Source organism: Dipodomys spectabilis, unplaced genomic scaffold, assembly GCF_019054845.1.
Source record: "Dipodomys spectabilis isolate Male_0828 unplaced genomic scaffold, ASM1905484v1 ptg000147l, whole genome shotgun sequence".
In the NCBI taxonomy this organism is placed as follows: domain Eukaryota; kingdom Metazoa; phylum Chordata; class Mammalia; order Rodentia; family Heteromyidae; genus Dipodomys; species Dipodomys spectabilis.
In genome coordinates this window covers 8,665,209-8,685,383 of record NW_024870824.1, presented here as the reverse complement: position 1 = coordinate 8,685,383, position 20,175 = coordinate 8,665,209, and the positions used below count along the sequence as shown (strand labels likewise).

The window sequence follows — 20,175 nt, the reverse complement described above, 5'->3', positions numbered from 1 at the left end:
ACACCCTGTGATCCCCCACCCCATACAACCCCACTCACCCACCAATCTTGGCCCCTTCCTTCCTCAGAAACTATGTCTTCCAGAGACGCTTTGTGCAGTTCAATGGGAAGAGCCTGATGTACTTTGGCAGTGACAAGGTGAGGGGCTAGAGACGCTCTGAGAAAGTAGGGAGAAGAAGAGGGGTGAAGAGGATCAGGATTGAAAGGCCAGAGGGTTGAAGGATGGCCACCTAAGATCCACAAAGGACCACAGCCAGTCAGCTAGTGTGAAGAATTATAGGAGAGTTGGGGAGTGGAGTGAGTCAGAAAGTCAGAGGAGCTGAGAGTTTCCTACAGATGTGTATGAGATACTGAAGAGATGACCTAGGGAGGCCAGAGGTGGCCTTTGAAGTCACTGGTGGCCTGCAGAGAAGCAACTGAAGGTAGCTGGCTTTACAGCTACAGCCATTGCTTGTGGATGGAGTGTTAATCGCCTGACTCAGCTCCTATCTCCTCGGGCCATTGGACTCTCTCTCCAGGATCCTTTCCCCAAGGGTGTGATTCCCCTGACTGCCATTGAGATGACCCGAAGCAGCAAAGACAACAAGTTCCAGGTCATTACCGGCCAGAGGGTGTTCGTGTTCCGCACTGAGAATGAGGGTGAGGGCTGGGACCCCCTGGGACACTGGGTGGGGGGGCTAGAGGCTGTGTGAGAGAACATGGCATACTCACTTGCTTCCTTGTCCCCACCAGCTCAGCGGGACATGTGGTGCTCCACGTTGCAAACCTGCCTAAAGGAACAGCGCCTTCTGGGCCATCCCCGGCCCCCACCTCCACCACGACCCCTCCGCACAGGCATGCTGGAGCTGCGTGGACATAAGGCCAAGGTGTTTGCTGCCTTGAGCCCAGGAGAGCTGGCACTGTACAAGAGTGAGCAGGTAAAGCGGGCTGGGTTGGGGCTGATGAGCCTGCTTTAACTCATTCTGTCACCTCACAGTACCACTACCTCCAACTCCACCAGGCATTCTCTCTGGGCATTGGGATCTGTTTCATTGAACTGCAAGGATGCAGTGTCCGGGAGATCAAGAGTCGAAGCTTTGACCTGCTCACACCCCTTCGCTGCTTCAGGTGGGGCCTGGAATGGTGGGAGACAAGGCTCTGGGTCTTTGGGAGGAGGCACTAGAGAGGACTAAAGGCTCTTCAGCATATGCTAATGAGCTGGGCACCAGAGATCCTAGCTAGTCAGGAGATTGAGATCTGGGGATCATGCATATAGGAAGAGAAGTCTTTGAGAATCTTATCTGCATTTAACCAGCAAAAGGCTGCAAGTAGAGGTGTGTCTCAAATGATAGCGTACAAGCCTTGGGTGAAAAAGCTAAGGAACAGCATCTAGACCCTGAATTCAAGTCGTAGCGTGTGTGTGTGTGTGTGTGTGTGTGTGCGCGCGCGCGCGCGCACGCGCGAGCGTGTGTGTTAATGGATATATGCTGCTGAAAGTCCAGAGCACAAAGTCAAGATTTTAGAAGGAACTAGGCTGATCACGATATGGCTTTGTGGAGCTCCTTTAAGAATGGCCTTGGGATGGGATGTGAAGGGAGGTCCATGCCCACAGACTGGCTGTCCACCCCTCAGCTTCACAGCCGAATCTGGGGGGGCTCGGCAGAGCTGGGCAGCCGCTCTGCAGGAAGCAGTAACCGAGACCCTGTCTGACTACGAGGTGGCTGAGAAGATCTGGTCAAATCGGGCAAACCGGCACTGTGCGGACTGTGGGGCCTCCCGCCCAGACTGGGCTGCTGTCAACCTGGGGGTGGTCATCTGTAAGCAGTGTGCAGGTGAGGGCTGGGGCCTCAAACCCAAATGGGAAGAGAAAGAGGCTGGGGCAGGAGGTCTTTAGAGTACCCGTTCACCTGCCCCTCATATTCTAACAGGTCAGCACCGGGCCCTGGGCTCTGGGATCTCCAAGGTGCAGAGCCTGAAGCTAGACACAAGTGTCTGGAGTAATGAAATAGTACAGGTGAGGAGGGAGGAATGGAAGAACATCCTCAGGCCCAGCATGGGGACAGGATTGGGTGTATGGGGATACTTGAGTGCTGGTCATTTGCCTTTGTCCCTTGTTATCCTACAGTTGTTTATTGTCCTGGGAAACAATCGTGCCAACCGCTTCTGGGCATGGGCATTACCTGCTGGTGAGGGCCTGCATCCTGATTCGACCCCTGGCCACAGGGGAGAGTTCATTTCCCGAAAGTACCGGCTAGGTCTCTTCCGGAAGCCCCATCCTCAGCATCCAGATCATAACCAGCTTCTCCAGGTAGGAGGCATGAGTTGAGGCTCATGGTGGAAGGCGGAGGTAGTCAGTATATGAATTGGAATACCCAGTCTTGGGTGGCAGGGGCTGGTTTTGGCGATAGAGGACTGTCTCCATGGCTTGGAGCTGACAGAGGCCCTTATCTGCTTCAGGCACTGTGTGCAGCTGTGGCAGGACCCAACTTATTGAAGACCATGACCCAGCTTCTCTGTGTGGATGCTTCTGAAGTTGAGGAGCCCTGGTCCCCTTCAGCACTTGATGGCAGCTTTCCTGGCCTTCTACCCTCAGGTAATCCTCTCAGTTGATTGTTCTAAGGTGTGATCAGCTTAACAAGGCTGATTTCCATTTGGACAGGCCAGAGGGCCTGTGTCACTTACAGAATGGCCCATGCTCTGAAATCCCCACCTACAGCCACTTGCCTAGTTGTCTGACTATTGGGGAGAGCCAGTGAACCAGCATTAGGCTAGAGGCCTCCTTGTCCCCTCATCCCTGCCACCCTCTTCCAGTCTGGATAGTGATGGATCCAGCCACATTGGGCTCTGCTTAGCCATGCTGCCTGTAGAGTTGAGTCCATGGCTTTCTCTCATTGGATCCCTTCCCCACTGGAGGTCAGACCATCCCATTTCATTGGCCTAACTTGATCCCGTCTTCTTTTTGCAGACCCTTCTCCTGGTGTCTACAATGAAGTGGTGGTACCTGCCACTTACAGCAGCTTTTTGTACTGTGGTCCCATCAGCAACAAGGCTGGGCCTCCACCTCCTCGCAAGGGCCGAGATGGTGAGGGGAAGCCAATGGATGGGAGGAGACAAGGGGCATACAGTGTGAGACAGGCACAAATGGGCTGCAAAGGGACAGGGGGGACAGGATGGGATGAGAAAGTGGGAAAAGGCCTAGAATAGGCTGGGATGCTGGGAATGATGGAGTAGCCATGCCAGGTGGAAGACTGGGTGATAGAGAAGAGTCTCCTCTGAAGACAGACTGCCTGGGTCAAATCCCCACTCTGCTACTTCCTATGTATATGATTTGGATATGCTGCTCCAATTGGGACCTCAGTTTCTCCATCTGCAAAACAGAAGGAATGTAATATCTCAGAGGATTGTTGAGGAGGTTGAACTGGGATCATCCAGAGGCAGAAGACTTGGCATAGAATAAATATCTGGGCAATGGTAACTATGACAACAGGGGCAGAGGTCTGCTGCTCCTCGACCATCTCTCTCCCACTTAGCTCCTCCTCGCCTGTGGTGTGTGCTGGGAGCTGCACTGGAAATGTTTGCTTCTGAGAGCAGCCCTGAGCCCCTCAGCCTCATTCAGCCCCAGGATGTTGTATGTCTGGGGGTGAGTCCCCCACCCTCAGACTCGGGTGACCTTGACAGGTAATGGCTGTGCCCTTCCCAATCCCTATCTCACAGCTCCCTCCTCTTTGCCTCCTATTTCTCCCTAACCCCTATCTTCTCTGCAGGATCCCCTTTTCCTTTGAGCTCATCCTCACTGGAGGGAGGATCCAGCATTTTGGCACAGATGGAGCAGACAGTCTGGAGGCCTGGATCAGTGCAGTGGGGAAGGTGAGGTAGCTAAAACCCCTCCCCAACAGCTCTGACCTTATCTGCCCTGTCTTGTCCTGTCATATTCATCTAGCCATGCTGATCATTTCCATTAACAAACTGAGTACTTATTATCTGTGCCAGTCCTCTGTTTGACACCTATATCTCATTTAATTTTTACAACCCACCACAGTTGAAGATGATTAATATTTATAAATAAGAAAACTCACTCTTAGAGGCTACTTAGTCATTGGTCACGGTCACAGAGGCATCAGACTATGGGACTCCAACCTCACTGTGCTCTAACCTCTTCCACAGAGCAGCTGCCACTCACTCCTACTACCCTGCTCCACAGGTTTGTTTTTGTTGCTGTTGTTGTTACTTTGTCCTGTTTTGTTTTGTTTGCCAGTTCTGGGGCTTGAACTTCTTTTACTCAAGGCTAGTGCTCTTCTACTTGAGCCAGCGCACTACTTCTGGCTTTTTCGAAGTGGTTAATTATAGATGGACTTTCCTGCCTGGGCTGGCTTGTAACTGTGACTGTCAGATCTCAGCCTTCTGAGTAGGTAGGGTAACAGACATGAGGCACCAGTGCTGGACTCTGCTCCCTCATTTTCTAACTGGCAAAACTATTCTTCTCTCTATCTTACTTCTCTTTATGCCTGAGCAAGCCAATCTCTCCATTTCTAGAATAAAAAGTTCAGGCCCTAGAGTCATCCTGAGATTTGAATCCTACAAACTCTCGGTGTGGGGAGCTTTTCTATGTCTGCAGAGTAGGTGTAAAAGACTCATCCCCTAGGGATGAGGATTAAGTGACATGTAAGGGCCCACACACAGCAAGCCTTCCATGTGTGGGTGTTGAAATGATGATGATGATGATGATGATGATGATGATGATGATGATGATGATGATGACAATCTCTTCCATCCTAAAACAGCTTTTCCTCAATCTCTGCTCCATCTTCTACTTTTCACCCCAGTGCCCTCCTCCCTCTCCTGAATTCTCAGAAAGTTGTGTGCAGCCTGAAGATTCTTTTTTTTTTCTTTTTCTTTTCTTTTTTGTTTTTGTCAGTCATTGGGCCTGAACTCTGGGCTTGGGCACTGTCCCTCAGCTCTTCAGCTCAAGGCTAGTGCTACAACTTGAGCCACAGTGCTACTTCCAGCTTTTTCTGCTTATGTGGTGCTGAGGAATCGAACCCAGGGCCTCATGCATGCAAGGCAAGCGCTCTACCACTGAGCCACCTTCCCAGCCCTGAAGATTCTCTTTAACACCTTAAAGCTGCCTTCCTCTCACCCAGGCTCTCCCAAGCTGCTACTCTGCAGGTTACCAGTGACATCCATGTCCAAGGCCAATGGCCACCTTCTGGCATCTCCAAGTCATCTCTCCAACAGCTGATAGGCATCTGTAAGAAATTCTTAGCTCTGACCTATAATTCCTATAGTTCTCCTCAAACTAACAAACCATCTCCGATCCTTTGAGGGCTCTGCCTTCCCAGGCAGGTCTAAGTCTACTCTTATATTTTCTATACTTTCCAGAAGTTCCATTCATCCTCTAAGGCAGTGCTACCCAATGCGGTATGAATACTGTCACATCACACTGTCCCTGGACTGTTTGTTCTTTTCCATGATAGGATAAGCACAGAACTTGAGAGGAAGCATTTTGAATCGATTAGAGCAATTTGGCAGAGTAATTTTATGTGTTGAATCTAATTAGACAAGTAAAGGGTTTGTATGTCTTTGCTTTTATTATCTTAGTTTTCTGAAAATTCATTTTTATTATTTTGAACATAGGTATTGAGTAGTGACAGATTAAAACTTAAAAGAAAAAAAGAAAGAAAGGCAAATGAAAAACCCTAGTCCTTTACCACGAGTAGTCTGAGAAGCATTGCTTTGAGGTAAAACTCAACACCTCTTCTTCCAGGAAGATTCTCCCCAGTACCCTGAGGCAGGATAGACCAGCAATAGAATATATTGGTTATTCACTGTTTCTCATCCCACATCCCAGTTGAGACACAAAGTTGGGACAACAGTGGGTCATCTCTATGATGGTTGAAGTGAATTGAACTGAATTTCTTTCTTGTCTTTCTCTGTCCATGTCATGTCACCTCCTTTTATCTCTCGCCATTCTATTCCCTCCACTTCTGGTTTCCCCCATCTTCTCATTCTTCATTCCCTCCTTGTCTCTTCCCATCTTCTCTCTGCTTCCACAGTGGTTTTCCCCACTCAGCTGTCACCAGCTGCTGGGCCCAGGACTGCTGCGGCTGGGCCGCCTGTGCCTGCGGTCCCCCTCCCATACAGCCCTGGCCCCTGGACTTTGGCTATCAGCGTTTGGCCTTCTTCGTGGTGACCACCTCTTCCTGTGTCCAGCACCAGGCCCTGGCCCACCAGCCCCTGAGGACATGGTGCATTTACGTCGGCTGCAGGAGATCAGTAAGCAGGGGTGCGGACAGGGCTGAAGGAAGCCATAGGGGTGGGTAAGAGTGGACCTTTTTAAATTTGGGGATTTATGCCAGGCGCTGGTGGCTCACACCTGTAATCCTAGCTACTCAGGAATCTGAGATCTGAGGATCAGTTCAAAGCCAGCCCAAGCATGAAAGTCCATGAGACGCTTATCTCCAATAAACCACCAGAAAACTAGAAGTGGTGCTGTGGCTCAAGTGGTAGAGTGCTCGCTTTGAGCTTAAGAGCTCAGGGATAGCACCCAAGCCCAACCATAAAAAAAAGGGGGGGGGTGGGATTTACAAATTACAAGAATTTTAGTGAGAAAGAACAGAATGTATTAGCTTTAGGTACAAACTCTGAAGTCCAACTACCTAGATATAGGCCTTACCTTTAATATGTCCTGTGTACCCTTGGACAAATGATTTAATCTCTGTGCCTTAATTTCCTCATCTTTTTATGCTGGTAATCATAGCTACTCAGGGGGATGAAATATAATGATCTCAGTTCAAAGCCAGCCTGGGAAGGAAAGTCTATAAGATTCTTATCTCCAATTAACTATCAAAAATCCTGAAGTAGAACTGTGTCTCAAGTGGTAGAGCACCATTCTTGAGAGAAAAAGCTAAAGGGATAGCACCCAGGCCCTGAGTTCAAGCCACAGTATAGGCCAAAAAAAAAGAGAGACAGCGGGCACTGAAGAGCTCAGGGACAGCACCCAGGCCCAGAGTTCAAGCCCATACCCACCACCACCACCACCACAACAGAAGGTTACAGTGAAGTTAAAATAAGGCAAAAGTACTCAGTACATGTTATATAAATGTTATTGTTGGTATTATTTTTGCTGGTTGGGGACTGGGAGGGTGGACAGGATACCCTCACTGTTATCCTTCTTGTTAAAAGAGAATATGAAGTTGGACACTGGTGGCTCACACCTGTAATTCTAGCTACTCAAGAGGCTGAGATCTAAGGATTGAAGTTCAAAGCCAGCCTGGGTAGGAAAGTCCATGAAACTCTTATCTCCAATTAGCCACCAGAAAACCAGAAGTGGTGCTATGGCTCAAAGTGGTAGAACTTGAGTGAAAAAGCTTAGGGATAGTGCCCAGGCCCTGAGCTCAAGCCCCACAACCAACAACAATACGAAAAAAGAAGAGTAAGAAAATTATAGTATCATATTATTTTCAAACTTTTGAAACAAAATGCCTGGGTTTATTTTACAGCAAATAAAGCAAGGCAAGTTATTTAATCTCTCTGAGCTGTAATGCAACTTATAACATGGAGAGAGTAATATGTAACTCCTAGGATTTATGAAGCATGGAATGTAAGGCTCCTAATCTAGTACCTAAATTCCTTAAGCTCTCATAAATAGTATTTCCTATGATGAAGATGAAGATGATATTAATGTCCAGTGATTCTCCTATCAGGTGTGGTCTCTGCAGCTGACACCCCAGACAAAAAGGAACATTTGGTCTTGGTAGAGACAGGAAGGTAAATGTTGTTCCTGCCTTTAGCCTCAAAGCTCCTTTTCTGAAATTTATCCCACTGTCTGCACGCTGTCCTCTTGGATCACTGCCTGTTTCCTCAAAGCTGCTTCCCTAGCTCTGGGACCATCTGGGTTGGGTGCTGCTGCCCCCTGCTGGTGCTTCTGCAAAGTCAGGGTCCTTGTGCTCTTGAACTGTCAGTCAAAGGACCCTGTGGAGCTGGCTCTGACTTGGACCCAACTCTTGGGTCTCAGGACCCTGTATCTGCAGGGGGAGGGTCGGCTAGACTTCTCGGCATGGAATGCAGCCATTGGAGGTGCCGCTGGTGGGGGAGGCACAGGACTTCAGGAGCAGCAGATGAGCCGGGGTGACATCCCCATCATTGTGGACGCCTGCATCAGTTTTGTCACCCAGCATGGTGAGTGGGCACTGGTTGATACTGAGCCAGTGGGGTCAGGATGGGGAGAGGAGAACATGGACACAGCCATAGATGGGAGATGAGCCACCTAAAAATAGTTCTGAGCCAGGTTCTAGATCATGCCTGGAATCCTAGCTACTCAGGAAGGCTACGATCTGAGGATCACGGTTCAAAGCCAGCTTAGGCAGACAACTCTTACCTCCAACTGACAAACAAAAAGCTGTAAGTAGAGATGTGGCTCAAGTGGTAGAGCACCATCCTTGAGCAAAAAAATCTAAGCAAGAGCATGAGGCCTTGAGTTCAGTTCTCAATACTGGCAGCAACACAAAAGGGTTCTGCTTCCCAGCACCAAAGGGTGTTATGACTTGGCAAGCTGCTGTGTATTTCTAGGCCTTAGTTCCTGCATCTGTAAAATGGAACAAACAGTCCTCATTTTTCAAAGTAGTTATGTGTCAAGCTTTGAATTCAGAGCCTGACAGGGGTACATGTTTGGAGGTCACTTTCATAGAGGTGTGGGGATGGTGGATGAATGCAACACTGTGAATGTGATGGAGGATGCACAGCTATGGTGAACAGAGGGAAGGAAGCCACTAGACAAGAGCCTCACTGTGCAGAAAGCAACTTTCCTGATAGTCTGAGCAGAATCATTCTGTGGGGAGAGATTTTCCAGACATGAAGTTGGCAATTCATCCCTACACTTCTTTGTGAGTTTTTAGCCTCTGTTTTGTTCTCTACACAAATAAGGACCATGTAGAAATCTATCTTCCCTATGACTCCATTTATGAGGTTGAATTTTTGGGGAAAAAAAATCTCACAGAAAGCTAATGAAGGTGCATGAGGTTCTGAGTTCAACCCCACCTAAAACAAAAGAAGAGGAGGAGGAAAGGGGAAGGAGGAGGAGATAGATGAGGCACCCTATGAAAAGATAGACACTGGACAGTCATAGCTAATAACATTCTTCTCACCTTGGCAATAGCATCGTTCAGTGACTTATCTTACTTATTTAGGCCTCTTCTCAGCCTCCCTGTGTCACAGGAGGAATTCAGTCTGAAGCTTAGTGGGAAGGTCCTGAATAAAGAGGGGGTGGTCAGACATGCCCCTCTCCCACTCCAGGATCCATACACCACAAGTTCATTTGACAGATTTGTTGAGCAGCTAGTGATCATGAGGAAGATGCTATAGATACAGCAGTGAATGCTATCTCACACATTAGTGTGAGATGGCATTAAGAAAACAAATATAATCAGTTCTCATTATTTGCACGAGTTATGTTCTGTAAAGCCACTGCAAACAATTAGTGAATACTGAATCCTTACCTCAAGGAAGAGACAGATTTAGGTTCCTCTGAACTTCTGGTACAACATTTTTGTCAACGAATCAATGTGTGACCTTGCATGCGTGTGTGTGTGTGTGTGTATGTGTATGCGCGCGCGCACGCGCGCACATGCACACATGCACGCACACTTCAGTTTAAAGTGACCTTATTTAATGTGTGTGTGTTTTATTTGTGAACATTGAAATCAGAAGCATAACTATACCTCAATGAAGCTTATCTAATGCACAGAAATATTCTCTGTATGGCACATTACAGCCTGCTTATACTTGGAAATAATAAGCAGTCTTTCAGAATTATACTTGGAAGCTATTTTATGCAGTGCGGTCATCAACAAAAAAAACACAAGTATTTGAAAATGTAACTCTGAATTCTACCATGAAAAGGATATTTCTGGCTGGGAATGCAGCTCAGTGTTAGTACCCCTGTCTAGCATATGCAAGGCCCTGGGTTCAATCACTGACACTCCCAAGAAAGAAAGTGAGAGGCAGAGACAGAGACTCATCTAGGAACAAGAATATGGAAGAGGGACTTGAGATTTTTCTCTGTATATATTCACAAATGACCAAAAGTACAAGCGTCCCTCTATACCTGCAGGTTTTATATCTATTTGTGTATTCAACCAACTAAAGACATGAAATATTTGTAAGCTGGGCATGTTGACATAGTCTTTTTTGTTGTTGTTGTTGGTCCTGGGGCTTGAACTCTGGCTTGGGCCTGTCCCTCAGCTCTTTAGCTCAAGGCGAGCACTCTACTGCTTGAGCCACAGTGCCACTTCCAGTTTTTTCTAGTGGTTTATTGGAGATAAGAGTCTCACAGAGTTTTCTGCCTGGGCTGGCTTTGAACCTTGATCCTCATATCTCGTATCTCCTGAGTGGCATGAGCCACCAGCACCCGGCGTTGACATAGTCTTGTAATCATAGCTATGCAGGAAGGAGATGTAGGAAGATTGTAGTCCAAAGCTAGCCCTGAGCAAAAGAGATCTTACCTGAAAAACAGAAACCAAAAAGGCATGGAAACATGGGTCTACTAGAGCACTTGGCTAGCAAGTGCAAAGCCCTGAATTCAAACTCCACTAGCAGAAAGAAAGAAAGAGAGAGAGAGAGACAGAGACAGAGACAGAGACAGAGAGAGATGCATATGTACTGACTTGTGCTTGTCTTTATTTCATAAACAAGACAGCATAACAGCTACTTACACAGCACTAACATCATGCCAAGTACTGCACATAATCTAGAGATGAGTTAAAGCATCCAGGTCAAACTGTCTAGGTTATATGCAAATAATACTATATAAGAGACATATCTGTGGATTTGGTTATTTTGTGGGAATTTCTGGAACCAATTGCGCATGGATACTGGGGGATACTGATTTTTGGATTGTAAATAAATTTGGTAAATGCTCAAATATAAAATCTGAAGATAATCAGATCAAAGAGTACTACTTTAAAGATAAAAGTGGTATGAGATACAGCAGATACAGGTGGGGGCTGAAAGAGATTGGATACATCCATCCCAGGGGACCACACAGAGGTAGGCATGAGGAGCCATATTTCCCCAAGAGGGAGCACATGGCCTCCTGTCACCATCCAGGTAGCAGGAGGGTCTGAGGGGACAGGAAGTAGATGGGAGTTCAGGTGGGTCTGGGCGGAGAGAGGGAGGGGCCAGCTGTATGGAGGGAACTTCAGGAATGGGAGGGGGCCCAGGTCTGGATGGAGCTGAGGACCAAAGGTGAGCATAATACTAACAGGGATACTGTGTGTGACAACAGCGAGGTCAGAGAGTTACTTCCTGGCAAGGAGCTAAGAATCAAAAACACTCAGCTCTCCTACTCCTATGTAGCCATGTCCCAAGGAGAGAGTCACTGGGTGGGTAATGGCCTGTCCTTTTTGCCATGGTGAACAGAATCTACTGGCTGTTTCTAGGGCTCAGACTGGAAGGTGTATATCGGAAAGGGGGCGCTCGGGCCCGTAGCCTACGACTCCTTGCTGACTTCCGGCGGGATGCCCGGTCTGTGAAACTCCGGCCCGGGGAACACTTTGTGGAAGATGTTACTGACACCCTCAAACGTTTCTTTCGAGAGCTTGATGACCCTGTGACCTCTGCTCGATTACTGCCTCGCTGGAGAGAGGCTGCTGGTACTCCCAAGATCCCTCATTATGAAGCCAAAAAGGGATTTGCCTCCTTCCTACTATCAGAATCTGTGAGGCTTTCTTGGGGTATTGGGAAGACTTCCTTCTCAGCACTCCACCCTAGGGGTCATGTGGAGACTTGGCTTAGGGGGAGGTAGGAGGCAGGCAGGGATTTCTCCAGATATCTCTTTCCACACTCTAGCCTATGCTCCTTACCTGGATCCTCTCCTCCATTCCATCTTCAGAGCTTCCCCAAAAGAATCAACGCTTGGAGAAGTATAAAGAAGTGATTAGCTGCCTGCCTCGGGTCAATCGCCGTACACTGGCTACCCTCATTGGGCATCTCTATCGGTCAGTATGGCTAGATCCTCTGCAGGCTCCCTCCCTGAACGTTCATCACCTCAGTCAGACTCCACAATTTATTTCATTCACTTACTGATTCATTCATTCATTCCACAAACAGCTGTTCAGTGATGGTTGTTGTAGCATAAAGTTTTGGGGTCCAACATACCTAAGTTTTTGATCTAGCTCCATCATTCTAGTTGTGTGTCTTTGGGTGAGTTATTTGTTCCCTCTCAAGCCTGTTTTCTCATTTCTAAGAGGAAGGTGAAGTAATGAATACTATATACCTCATTAGGTGGATGAGATGGGTAATATCACCTCCACTTATATGGATATGAAATTCCATGTGAAATTCTTAGTAAAAGCCTTTAGAAATGGTTAGAAATCAATATTGTTGGGCTGGGAAGGTGGCTCAGTGATAGAGCGCTTGCCTTGCATGCATGAGGCTCTGGGTTTGATTCCTCAGCACCACATAAGCAGAAAAAAAAAAAGCAGGAAGTGGCGCTGTGGCTCAAGTGGTAGAGTGCTAGCCTTAAGCTGAAGAGCTGAGGGACAGCACCCAGGCCTAGAGTTCAGGCCCCACGACTGGACCGCAAAAAAAAAAAAGAAAAAAAGAAAAAGAAATCAATATTGTTTTATTATGCTATGCTAGGCAAAGAGTTAGCTGTAAGAAATACAAAGATAAGGTCTCGAGGCATGGCTCTAGACCTAACAAGCAAAAGGCTCTGAGTTCAAATCCCAGTACCACTAATTTAAAAAGAAAGAGAGACATATCACCCGACGTGGAAGAAATAACTGTATTGTCAAAGCTCATAGAACTCTGGGCTGGGAAGGTGGCTCAGTGGTAGAGCGCTTGCCTTGCATCCATGAGGCCCTGGGTTCAATTCCTCAGCACCACATAAGCAAAAAGAAAAAAGCCAGAAGTGGTGCTGTGGCTCAAGTGGTAGAGTGCTAGCCTTGAGCTGAAGAGCTGAGGGACAATGCCTAGGCCCAGAGTTCAGGCCCCAGGACTGGACCCCCCCCCAAAAAAAAACTCATAGAACTCATAAACTTTATAGACCATGATAAAGACAATTTGCCCCATGAAGGTTAGAATGTGTTTGTGACTTTAAGCATCACAATCCCACAACACTGAAATTTGTGAAATTTATGTAATCACTTAATCACAATAAAAAAATCGCAAAAAAAAAAAAAAAAGAGAGAGACAAATAAGATGCAGATTACTTTTCCCAATCTATCGGGGAAAGTGGCCTTTGAGTTATTCTGGGATGAATCCCTGGCTGTACTGTACTGGTTATGTAATAGTAGAAAAGTGGTCAACTCCAGACCTATTGTTTATTTATGTAAGCGAAGTTCTGTATATAAGTATAAAAACATACCCATTAATTTATATATTATGTATTTTATACTGTTTTCTGCGTGTGTGTGCGCGCGTGCGTGCATGTATGCCAGTCCTGGGGCTTGCATCCAGGGCCTGAGCTTTTGTGCCCAAGGCTAGGGCTCTACCACTTGGGCCACACCTCTACTGACTTTTTGGAAGTTCATTGGAGATAAGGGTCTCAAGACTTTCCTGCCTGGACTGGCTTCCAACTCTAATTCTCAGAACACAGCCTCCTGAGTTGCTAGGATTATAAGCATGAACCCCTGGCACTCAGCTTTCTATGGTTCTTTTTTCTCTATAACAGCAGAGTTAAGGAGTTACGACAGATTCCATGGCCTGACAACCTCAAGTATTTATTATCTGCTTTTTACATAAAAAGTTTGCTGCTACCTGCTGTATTTATGATCATGCCTAATCATTCATAAATCCCTAAGGCCACTGTTGTGTATTATTCATTGCTGTATCCCCAGTACTTGCCTAGACCCTAGCATACAGCAGGAACTCAATAAGTGTTTGCTGAATCTATGGATGTTTTGGTGAAGGGGTGAGCATAATTGCATTCTTCATGACCCTGATCCCTTTCTGCAGGGTACAGAAATGTGCAGCTTTAAACCAGATGTGCACACGGAACCTGGCCCTTCTGTTTGCACCCAGTGTATTCCAGACAGATGGACGAGGGGAGCATGAGGTTCGGGTGTTGCAGGAGCTCATTGATGGCTATGTCTCTGTCTTTGATGTAAGGCTTTCCTGACCTCTGGACTACTACAATCACTCCAGCCCCTGCTGTACTCTGCCCACCCCAATAGGCCTTAGCCCAGACCTCTCTGTCCCTCTGTATCAAGAACCTCCTCCCACATCCCTGGGCTTCTCTGTTCCATAGCCTTTTTCCCAGCATCCTCTCCCTACTGAGTCTTAGCTCTTCATACCACCAACTCTTATTCAGGTCCCCGTTCCCTTCCTTTTCCATCAGCCTCCTCACATATACCAATCTTTGGCCTTTTCACAGATTGATTCTGATCAGGTAGCTCAGATTGATTTGGAGGTCAGTCTCATCACTACCTGGAAGGATGTGCAGGTAATGTGCCCTGAGCTTAGAGGTCTGGGTGGGGCAGAAGGGGAAATAAAAAGACCGAAAACTAACTTTCTGCCTGTTCTTCATCATACTGACCCTCAGCTCTTTGGGAGATGGGAACCCCAAGGAGAGAAGAGCTTTGGGTAGTGGGTTTACACCATTCATTCTACCATGAGGCTTCTTCGTTACAGAATGGTAGCAATAGCATCTCATATCTAAGCTTAAGAGAACCAGGGAAGAGTTAGTATAGTCAGCCAGAGCAGTGAGAACAATAGTACAGTAGCAAATTTTTTAACCAGGGACATCTTATATCCCAGGAACCTTTAATCTCATTTTAGTATCATGCAGTCCATAAAGTAGGTAGTTCCTTTTTTTTTTTTTTCAAATAAAAACCGAGGCTCAGCCGGGCACCTGTGGCTCACGCCTGTAATCCTAGCTACTCAGGAGCCTGAGATATGAGGATCTCCGTTCAAAAGCCAGCTCGGGCGGGAAAGTCCGTGAGACTCTTACCTCCAATAAACCACTAGAAAACCAGAAGTGGTGCTGTGGCTCAAGCAGTAGAGCGCTTGCCTTCAGCTGAAGAGTGCACGGACAGTGCCCAAGCCCAGAGTTCAAGCCCCATGACCTACCAAAAAAAAACAAAAAACAAAAAAAACTGAGGCTCAGAAGGTCACTTATTCAAGATCATACAGTGGTGAGTTGCAGAGTTGAAACCCAGGCAGTATGCCTCCAAACCTCTTTTTCCAACCACTGTGTGGCACTGCCTTGGGTAGTACTCTATAAAACTAAAGATGCAGTTCCACTCTCCATTTTTTTTTTTTTTTGGGTCCAGTCGTGGGGCCTGAACTCTGGGCCTGGGCGCTGTCCCTCAGCTCTTCAGCTCAAGGCTAGCGCTCTACCACTTGAGCCACAGCGCCACTTCCGGCTTTTTTTTTCTTTTTGCTTATGTGGTGCTGAGGAATCGAACCCAGGGCTTCATGCATGCAAGGCAAGCGCTCTACCACTGAGTCATCTTCCCAGCTCCTCCACTCTCCATTTTAAGGGCCCATGCGACATTGGGGAGAGAGTTGGGAAGAGAAGGGGGAGATGGTAGGAGACGGTGTGAGGAATCTTCCCCCCCTCCCCCTCCCCCCGGTTTTGGATTTGGGGCCTGGGCTCTTTTGCTCAAGGCAAGCACTCTACCACTTGGAGCCACAGTGCCACTTCTGGTTTTCTGGTGGTTAATTGGAGATAAAGAGCTTCACAGATTTTCCTACATAGGCTGGCTTTGAACTGTGATCTTCAGATCTGCGCCTCCTGAGTAACTACGATTACAGGCATGAGCTGCCAGCACCTGGTGTAAGGAATCGTCTGATTTTGGTATTTCTTCATACTCCTGTGTCCCATTGACATCTTGTTTTTGAACCTGTTTGTTCAGCTATCTCAGGCTGGAGACCTCATCATGGAGGTTTACATAGAGCAACAGCTCCCAGACAACTGTGTCACCCTGAAGGTTAGTCCTAAGGGAACTGGAGGCGAGGGGAAAAAATGGATAGAGGGCAGAGTCAACGGCCTGACTAGGATAGGCTCTCTGCTTTTGTCTGGATCCCAGGTGTCCCCAACACTGACTGCTGAGGAGCTGACTAACCAGGTACTGGAGATGCGGGGAACAGCAGCAGGGACGGACTTGTGGATGACGTTTGAGATTCTTGAGCATGGAGAGCTTGGTGAGTATGACCATGTGCCTGCCTGTGGGTATGTGATGGAGTGTGTAGTCATGAGGTCAAGGCCATCAGTGACTTCGGTAATGCCAAATATATTGGACATCTTACTCATTCACTCATTCATGTGAAAAGAGTTTAATAAGTTAACCCATTCCCTTTTTCTCAGTATGCTTTTCTCTTGGTTTTAAATCTAGTGCCTTTTCCCTTCTACCCCTTATGCCTAGATTCAAGTGTTACAATAACCAAGGATAAATCTTGGACTCTTTCTTCTTTATCTCATCTCTCTTTAGATGAATTCATTCTTTCCCAAGGTTAAAATTCCATTAACATGCTGACAGCCACATTTTTTTTTTTTTGGGTCCGGTCATGGGGCCTGAACTCTGGGTCTGGGCGCTGTCCCTCAGCTCTTCAGCTCAAGGCTAGCGGCTCTACCATTTGAGCCACAGCACTTCCGGCTTTTTTCTTTTTGTTTATGTGGTGCTGAGGAATCGAACCCAGGGACTCTGGCATGCAAGGCATGTGCTCTACCACTGAGCCACCGTCCCAGCCCCAGACAGCCACATTTTTATCTCTGGCCCACACTTCTTCTTTGAATTCCAGACTCACAAACTGCTTCTTGACATCTTCACTTCTTACAGGTACCTCACATTTATAACATTTAAGAAGGGCATTTTCTGGATTCCTTAGCTTTCTCTTTTAACAAAAATCCCAGATTAAAAAAAAAAACAAACTTGTTTTTTGTGCCACTACTGGGGCTTGAACTCAGGGCACTGTCCCTTAGCTTTTTGTCTAAGGCTGGTGCTTTATCACTTGAGTCATAGTGGCATATGGACTTTCCAGCCAAGCTGGCTTCCAACTGAGATCCTAGGATTCTAGGCTCCAGATTTTTTTCTAAGATTTCCCAACTCAATAAATGGTGCCATAATTCACCTCATTATTAGGACCAGAAACCTGGAGTCCTCTGAGACTCCTCCATTTCCTTTCACATCCACCCACCAACTAGCTGGTTCCACTTCAATCTACCACTTTTCTCCACTTCCACTGGTACCACCGCCCAACACCATCCAACATTAACCCTAACAGGTATGGCTCCAGAATGTGAATGTTCCATTTTTTGACCCCCTACAAGCTGTTTTCTGCACCACAGCCAAGTGAACATTTCAGATACACACCAGATCATGTCATTCCCATGTTTCAAACCCTCCAAGGTTTTCCCATAGAGCTTAGAATAAATAAAAGACAATTCGGAATCCTTATTGTAAACTGTAAGATCCAGAAAGTGTCTTATTTCTGCTGCTTATTTCTCAGGCCTAATCTCACATCACCTATTCTCTGACCTGTCCTCTGTCCTCTTTTTTATTTGGCCAGTCCTGGGGCTTGAACTCAGGGCCTGGGCACTGTCCCTGAGCTTCTTTTTGCTCAAGGCTAGCACTCACCACTTGAGCCACAGCAACAGACACTTCTGTCTTTTTCTGTTTATGTGGTACTGAGGAATCAAACTCAAGGCTTCATGCATGCTATGCAAGAGCTCTACCACTAAGCCACATTCCCAGCTCTTCCCCCCCCCCCCCCCCCGCCACGCACCTCTTTTCTGCGGTCTCATGGGCTATTTTTGTTTGTTTGGCTGTTTGGTTTTGATTTGTTTTCTGATGCTGGTGATTGAACCTAGGGATCTGAGCAAGACAAGCATTTACTACTAAGCTACTTTCCTGATTTGGCTTCATAGTCCAGTTTCCCAGAGACAACTTTCCAAACTCAGAGCCTTTGTTCCTTCCATTTCATCCTATAACATCTTTTTTTTTTTGGGGGGGGGGGGTCTGGTCCTGGGGCCTGAACTCTGGGCCTGGGCGCTGTCCCTCAGCTCTTCAGCTCAAGGCTAGCACTCTACCACTTGAGCCACAGCACTTCCGGCTTTTTTCTTTTTGCTTATGTGGTGCTGAGGAATTGAACCCAGGGCCTCATGCATGCAAGGAAAGTGCTCTACCACTGGCCATCTTCCCAGCCCCTCATCCTATAACATCTTACATGATCTTAGCATGGCTTGCTCTTCTTAATCCTTCACACTGCTGAGCCTCATCTTCAAATGCAACTTCTGATAGACCTTATCTGACTACCCTGTTTTCAGTTGCTGCCCATTCTTTCTTTGTGCTTGTGCCTAATCTCTCAGCTTATTGTTTCTTTCAAGGCAATTATTAATCTCTAATTATTTTGTTTGCCCACCTGTTTATTGTCAGCTCCCCCAACAGGCTGTGGTTTAGAGAAGGCAGGCCATATGTATTTGCTCACCAGGCATTCCCAGTGCCATGTGGTAGCTGGCAGAGAGACAGTGTTAAATGTGGCTGGATAGTAGATTGGGTATGAGTGAGAGATTGGTAGAAAAAAGCTGGGATCCTAAGGACTTGGTTGGATATGCTGATTGATTCTTACCCTTACTTTTCCTCTTCAGAGCGGCCACTGCACCCTAAGGAGAAGGTCCTAGAGCAGGCCCTACAATGGTGCCAGCTTCCAGAGCCCTGCTCAGCCTCTCTGCTCCTAAGGAAAGTCTCCCTGGCCCAGGCTGGCTGCCTCTTCACCGGTGAGACTTTTTCCTCAGCCTAATATTCCCCCCAGTCTTCTCCTGGAGGCTCCATTCAGCATTATCCATTTGTGCCCAGGAGTCCGACGTGAGAGTCCACGGGTAGGACTATTACGGTGTCGTGAGGAGCCTCCCCCTTTGCTGGGAAGCCGCTTCCAGGAGAGGTTCTTTCTGTTACGTGGTCAATGCCTGTTGCTGCTCAAAGAGAAGAAGGTGAGGCCCTGGGATAGAGGAATGAGACTCTTGGGTGACCATGCAACAGACTGGTGACTGTACCAAGCCTCTGATTCCACAGAGCATACTTGCATCTGCCTCATGGCTTTCCTGACCTTGACCTGTCTGACCCTGCGGTCACATATCCCCAATGCTTCCATGATTTCCTGAACTCACTAACCATGAGCTTTCAACCTCACTGACTATTCCTGTTCTCAGAGCTCTAAACCAGAACGTGAATGGCCACTGGAAGGTGCCAAAGTCTACCTGGGAATCCGTAAGAAGTTAAAACCTCCAACACCGTGAGTTCTCTTCCTCAGCTTTCATCTACAGCCTTTCTTCCATTACTTCTTTGGCTTGAAAGTCATCCTATCATTTTTCTCTTTTGGCCTCTTCCAGGTGGGGCTTCACTTTGATACTGGAGAAGATGCACCTGTGAGTACTCCAGCTTGGCTCCTCTTCTAGCCCAGACTTATACCCTGTCCTTGTTCCTCCTCTTTCCCTTCTTCTATTCCATCATCCCTAGAGCTGTGACTCCTTCACTCCCCTAAATCAACTCTGATCTCCCTCAGCTACTTGTCTTGCACTGATGCCAATGAGATGTGGGATTGGACCACCAGCATCCTTAAAGCCCAGGTGAGGAGGAGGAAAAGGTTGAGGGCTGGGTCTCTAGTCTCTCAGGGGGTTGTGGGGGGAGGTATACCTCTCAGTGCCTCCTAAGCCCACTGGTGCCAACCTCTCACCCTCTCACCAGCACGATGACCAGCAGCCAGTGGTCTTACGACGCCGCTCCTCCTCTGACCTCGCTAGGCAGAAGTTTGGCACTATGCCTTTGCTACCCATCCGTGGAGATGACAGTGGAGCCACCCTCCTCTCTGCCAACCAGACCCTGGTGAGACCTTCCCCCCCTCCCCCCCCCACCGCACCTGTCCCAACTCTTACTTGATCCCACCCTTACTACAGTCACACCACAAGAAGTAGTGGAGTACATGCCAGGATGGTGCCCCCTCTATTGACCTCGACCTTCCCTTCCACCTTCTCTGTGCTCCCGCACCCCATCCCTGCCTCCTGTTGCCAGACCTCATTGTGCCTCTGTTTCTTCTTCCTCTCATTCCTGTTGTACGTGTGCCCAGCGGCGACTACATAACCGGAGGACCCTGTCCATGTTCTTTGTGAGTACTGTGCCTGCTTCAGCTATGCACCTGCCAGCCCTGTGTTTGTCTGTACTGCCCAAGCCCCAATGTGATATGTGTATGTCCTGATGGAGAC

At 47.5% G+C, this 20,175-nt stretch overlaps 1 protein-coding gene across 2 annotated transcripts in view; it reads left to right on the top strand.

Moving 5' to 3' along the window:
* Arap3 (ArfGAP with RhoGAP domain, ankyrin repeat and PH domain 3) overlaps positions 1 to 20,175 on the top strand; it is a 28,380-nt gene that overhangs the window by 6,824 nt on the left and 1,381 nt on the right. For both annotated transcript variants that reach the window (XM_042692119.1, XM_042692120.1), the window contains 27 exons: positions 68 to 137; positions 518 to 638; positions 732 to 916; positions 1,000 to 1,106; positions 1,611 to 1,810; positions 1,907 to 1,992; positions 2,104 to 2,286; positions 2,436 to 2,571; positions 2,944 to 3,060; positions 3,509 to 3,656; positions 3,743 to 3,845; positions 6,032 to 6,251; positions 7,682 to 7,745; positions 7,993 to 8,156; positions 11,414 to 11,626; positions 11,866 to 11,971; positions 13,932 to 14,079; positions 14,350 to 14,418; positions 15,833 to 15,907; positions 16,007 to 16,121; positions 18,565 to 18,693; positions 18,773 to 18,906; positions 19,126 to 19,208; positions 19,306 to 19,341; positions 19,479 to 19,542; positions 19,661 to 19,798; positions 20,040 to 20,078. In XM_042692119.1, the coding sequence (XP_042548053.1) occupies positions 68 to 137; positions 518 to 638; positions 732 to 916; positions 1,000 to 1,106; positions 1,611 to 1,810; positions 1,907 to 1,992; positions 2,104 to 2,286; positions 2,436 to 2,571; positions 2,944 to 3,060; positions 3,509 to 3,656; positions 3,743 to 3,845; positions 6,032 to 6,251; positions 7,682 to 7,745; positions 7,993 to 8,156; positions 11,414 to 11,626; positions 11,866 to 11,971; positions 13,932 to 14,079; positions 14,350 to 14,418; positions 15,833 to 15,907; positions 16,007 to 16,121; positions 18,565 to 18,693; positions 18,773 to 18,906; positions 19,126 to 19,208; positions 19,306 to 19,341; positions 19,479 to 19,542; positions 19,661 to 19,798; positions 20,040 to 20,078 (3,253 nt within the window). The remainder of the gene's footprint in view (positions 1 to 67; positions 138 to 517; positions 639 to 731; positions 917 to 999; positions 1,107 to 1,610; positions 1,811 to 1,906; positions 1,993 to 2,103; positions 2,287 to 2,435; positions 2,572 to 2,943; positions 3,061 to 3,508; positions 3,657 to 3,742; positions 3,846 to 6,031; positions 6,252 to 7,681; positions 7,746 to 7,992; positions 8,157 to 11,413; positions 11,627 to 11,865; positions 11,972 to 13,931; positions 14,080 to 14,349; positions 14,419 to 15,832; positions 15,908 to 16,006; positions 16,122 to 18,564; positions 18,694 to 18,772; positions 18,907 to 19,125; positions 19,209 to 19,305; positions 19,342 to 19,478; positions 19,543 to 19,660; positions 19,799 to 20,039; positions 20,079 to 20,175) is intronic.